At 47.3% G+C, this 4,793-nt stretch overlaps 1 protein-coding gene across 1 annotated transcript; it reads left to right on the top strand.

The window, feature by feature from the left end:
• The first annotated feature begins 2,661 nt into the window (after positions 1-2,661).
• On the top strand, positions 2,662-3,540 carry LOC124708164. The gene is made up of 2 exons (XM_047239853.1): positions 2,662-3,030; positions 3,130-3,540. Exons 1-2 carry the CDS (start codon positions 2,662-2,664, stop codon positions 3,538-3,540), a joined length of 780 nt encoding a protein of 259 aa, XP_047095809.1.
• Positions 3,541-4,793: the final 1,253 nt, after the last annotated feature.

Here is a 4,793-nt window from a genome sequence, read left to right as displayed (position 1 = left end):
TATGGTAGCCTAGTACCGTGCCGGTATTGAGTGAAACTTGCTTCACAAAGGCTGACAATTCAAGGTATAGTCCATTGTTCGGTTGTAGTCAAGCGTAGCTCCTTGCCTAGGTGAAAGTTCAACTTATAAGTCTCCACTGAATTAAATAGTTAATGGAACTAATGAGCCATCTGATGTGCATTTGAGATCTGGTGGGGGATTGTTGGGTGTAGATGGGCTGCATTCCAGTAAGGTAGCCCATGTAGCCTACAATTCCTGAAATCTCAAGGCTCATCACGTTGGTAGCTTGGGATAGCCTTGGGGGACAAAGTTTAATTCCACATTTCTAGTTGGGTGGGAGTTGGAGTGGTATATAAGGGTTGCTCTTCTAGTCCTTCCAAGTGAGTGAGAATAGAAGGATCCCTCGCGCACTCCTCCTCCTCCGCCCGCCCCGCCTCGGCTCCGCTCGCCTCATCACGTCACGCACGCACGTCGCGTTTTGTGACTCGAGTTCGAGTTCGAGTTCGAGACTCACTCAAGGAAGCCTAAATTTTTGCTTGGTCCACCAACTGAGTTGGGTACGTGTCGACCTTCATATGCATGCTCGCTGCGTGTCCCTAACTTCCTACGTGTGGCATCGCGGGCCTGCCTCTTACGAGAAGTTCCTTAGCTGTGCTACTCTCTAGTCTTCCCCATCCCGGCGACTGCGTGCACAGCCGTCCGGGAGAGGAGGCCTCCGAAACCCCGTCTGTTGAGATCCTGCACCGGGAGGCGGGCAATAAGGTTTTTGGGGAGCGTCTTAGCGCGACTGCTCGCTGCTGTTCGTGCTCTTCTTCGCATGTTTGACTGCTTCCTCCACGAATCCGACTACACCATGGACGACATCAACGATTCTCATGGTAGTGCTACTACTGCTGATGCAACCTTCCCAGTCGCGATGTACGTGCTTTTTGTTTCCTACCTTGCACTTGTACATGTTCCATGTTCAGATCTGATGCATGTGCTTAGTCTGATGTGTGTGATTAAGTATGATTGTGCATCTGTAATGTTGTTTTCGGTAATTAAACTCACACAGAAATTACCTAATATTCTAATATAAAATATATGTAGGATCATTTATTGTGCATACATTAGGCACATGCACATACTCATACATTCACACTAGCATTTAATATGAAGGAGCTCGACTACATCAATTTTGTGTTAATTGTTTGTTATATTATTGTTTTAATAACTGAGATATGCGAGGAGGCGTTTAGGAGAGGTTAGGAAGCTACATTTTATTATTTTTATGCTCACATATAGCTACAACTTTCTAACTGCAGATTTGCTGATCAAGATCAATACAAACCATTATTATTCGAACATTTACTATCTCCGTTTAGTGCAAATTAAGAATTGTGCCAATACATGTAACCATAACCGTATTAGGCATAAGAATTGAGTCATTTTGTTTACTAAGTTGTTCCAGCAAATAAATCATTACCTTTGAACCTACAATCCCCCTATTTTTGTGCTTTCTATAGGTCTATACTTTCACAAGAAATTATAAATCGAAGGTTAACGTTTTACATTGTTTCCCTCTATGGCATTGATTTTACTTAATAAGTTTTTGCAGATTTTTTTCTTTCAGCCTTTTCCTACATTTGTTTTGACTTGTACAATTGGTTAATTTATAGATTATATTGTCTATAAATTTAAACACGATCTTTTCTATGATACTGAAACATGTAATAGTAAATCATGTTTTCTATAGTACCTAACATGTTATTCACATATAATATAACAACTTAACTAATTATTATTCAGTCAAAACTTTAGCGTGATGATACTAAACTAGAATCATTTTCTCATTAAAGTTTGTGTTAATTCAACCTAAATTAAAGGTAGATCGAAATAAAAGAATCATAAAATCATATTCGTTACTAATCAATTTTAGCACTTGGATGTAGTATAGTGTGTTTATATGTACGCATTTGATTCTAATTATTATCTATAAATAGACCGACGGAGGATTTTACAATGTACGAGTCTGACAAATATCCTAATAGATGCTGGTGGAGTTAAAATAAATATTGCTCAAATTCGCTAATTGACATTGCTCATCTTTTGTCCTTGTATGGTCAAATATCTCATTCAACTTGATTAGAGTTCATAATTGCTTGTTTTTTCTAATTTATGTCTTTCCATTTGTTTTCTCCATATGGGCCAATTAGCCAGCGGATCGAATTTATCATGTCGTTAGACACTATGTCCAGACAAACCAGATCGCGCAACACATTATGTTCACGAGCCAACACAAATGAATAGAATGGATCGTTTAAATCATCCGTTTGAGTCGACCCGTTGAAAATACGGTAACATAGGAAACCGAGGAAGTTGCAGTAAGAAAATAGGTCACGTGCAGAGCATCGGCGGCAACGGCGGCAAGTGCTTTTGTCTTGGTTTCGGTTCCACCTGGAAGGGATCAAAACACCACCTGTTCCTCTAGACGCGGACACCATGCATGCACGGCGCCACGCACACTCGCTTCAAAACTCTGCCGACGCACATCCATGGCACTCTCTGCACCAACTCCCACCGCATTTACTCTCTCGATCGGCAGTTTCTCGCCTTCTTTTACGTCGCATCCGCACCGCTCGCCGTGACTCGTAGACGAAACCGGAGACTCTTCTTGCTATCATGGTGAAGCTGGCGACGGCGAGGGAGGCGCGCCTGTACGGGCCGGCGCTCACGGTGCGGAGGTGGGAGTACATCAACGCCGGCGCGTACGTCTTCGGGACGCTGCTCCTGGCCGCGGGGCTCGCGGCGGTGTGCGCGTCGTCCGATGGCGGCGTCAGGGCGGCGGGGCTCGTGGTGGCCGCCGCCGCGCTCGTGATCGTGGCGGCCGTGAACGCGCACGACCTGGGCGCGCACCTCGCCGGCGTCGACTGCCGCGTCGGGCTCGTCCGGTTCGACCCCCAGCTCGCCCTCGTCGAGCTGCTCGTGCCGGCGCTCAACGCCGCCGGCTGCGTCCTCGCCATCGTTGGCGTCGCGTTCCTCCTCTCCCAGGTTCGTGTCGTCGGCGCTCACTCAATGACTCGAGTCGTTTGCAATCCGGGTCGCCGGCGCTGACTGCTCTGCGTGTGTGTGCGCTTTCTGATGGAACAGAGCGACGGCCGGGAGCGGCACGCGGCGAGCACGATGCTCGCGGGCGCGCTGCTCTGGCTGCTGGGCTCCGCGCTGAACGCGTGCCAGGTGTACGAGCGCGCCGACGGCCGCGCGCAGCTGCTGCAGTCCAGCGTCCAGGTCCCCGTGCTCGTCGGCAGCCTCCTCTTTCTCGTCGCCGCCGTCCTCAACCGCCGCGACCCGGTCGAGAGGTGGACCATGTGCCTGTGCGGGAGCGTGCTCTGGCTCCTGGCCGCCCTGTTCAACGTCGTCAAAGTGTTCATGATGCACCAGAGCGACGCGCCGCGGCTCGAGAAGCTCCGCGGCGGCGCGCAGGAGTGGCTCAGCCGTGACCGCGAGGGCCGCGTGCCGCTCGTCTGGAGGTCGGCGGCGCCGCCCACCGAGCTGCGCTGACCGACGATTCGACCGACTGGCCGTTCAACGTACGTACAGAGCTGAGCAAATTTGTAACCTTGCTAGCTTAGCTAGCTGTCAAAATAGACCGTGGATTAGGGAAAAGATCAAATAAATTGTACTCTCTGACTGCTACTCCCTCCGTCCACAAATAAGTGTACATCTAGGTTTTTTGATAAGTCAAACTTTATTACATTTGACCATCTTTTTAGGAAAAAGTAGCAGCATTTATGACACTAGATTAGTATCACTAGATCCACCTTAAAATGTAGTTTCATAATATAGTAATCTAATGTCACATATGCGTATAATTTTTGATAATAAGTTGGTCAAAATAAAACAAGTTTGACTTATCCAAAAACCTAGATGTACACTTATTTGTGGACGGAGGGAGTACACCTTTGCGAGTCGTATATTGCCAACTGGGAATTGATAATGGAAGCTTTCGTTCAACCATGTGGATCAGCTTGCAAAGGCTGTTAGGAGGAGCAAATTTCCATGTCTTTTTTTTTTTGTGTTGCTCTGTGTTTTCCCAAGGATGGATGGAAAAGATCCTTCCATCATCAACCTGAATCTTAATTTATTCTCTTTATCTAAAAAAATCAACCTGAATCCAAAAAATTGACGAAACCGCAAATATTTTTGTCGGGACTTAGCTTTTTTTACGAAATGGGGGAAATATCGCCCCAGCTTCTGCATCCAAAGTGCACACGGCTTTTTTATTAGATTATTCACGAAGCTTACAAAAAACAATACAAAAGACCAATCTCGAAGCAACCTTACTATACCTACAGTGGGATAAAGAGGGTGACAATACACCAACTCACATCAACCTAAACTAAATGCCTTTCCAAACCGCCCAATAGCAGGTGAGAAACACATCCAGTCAAGCAGACTCTCAGCGCACGCCAATGCCCACGGCCACAGGAGTTGCTCCCGCCGTCTTCCGCAACTCCATCTTCAAGAGAGATCATCGCATTAACCTTGCAAGACCTGCCGTCGATGCCACCATGACGGCAGACGGCTCCACCATCCTGCACCTATACATCATCCCGCATCTGTCGTTGATACCCTGCAGCACCATGCCGCTGAGACTCAGCGCCAACAATGTGGTAGATGAACACCACTCCACCGAGAACCGCCAACATCCAGCAGCTGCTCCAAAAACGATGCCCCAAGAGGTAGAACGACGCATCTCTAGTGTTTGTGGATGCGTTCTTTGTGAACACCTCGCTAGGATTAGAGGAGGATTA

This window comes from Lolium rigidum, chromosome 4 (genome assembly GCF_022539505.1).
Source record: "Lolium rigidum isolate FL_2022 chromosome 4, APGP_CSIRO_Lrig_0.1, whole genome shotgun sequence".
Classification (NCBI taxonomy): Eukaryota; Viridiplantae; Streptophyta; class Magnoliopsida; order Poales; family Poaceae; genus Lolium; species Lolium rigidum.
The sequence above is the reverse complement of the archived record's forward strand: the minus strand, read 5'-3'. Positions and strand labels throughout refer to the sequence as shown.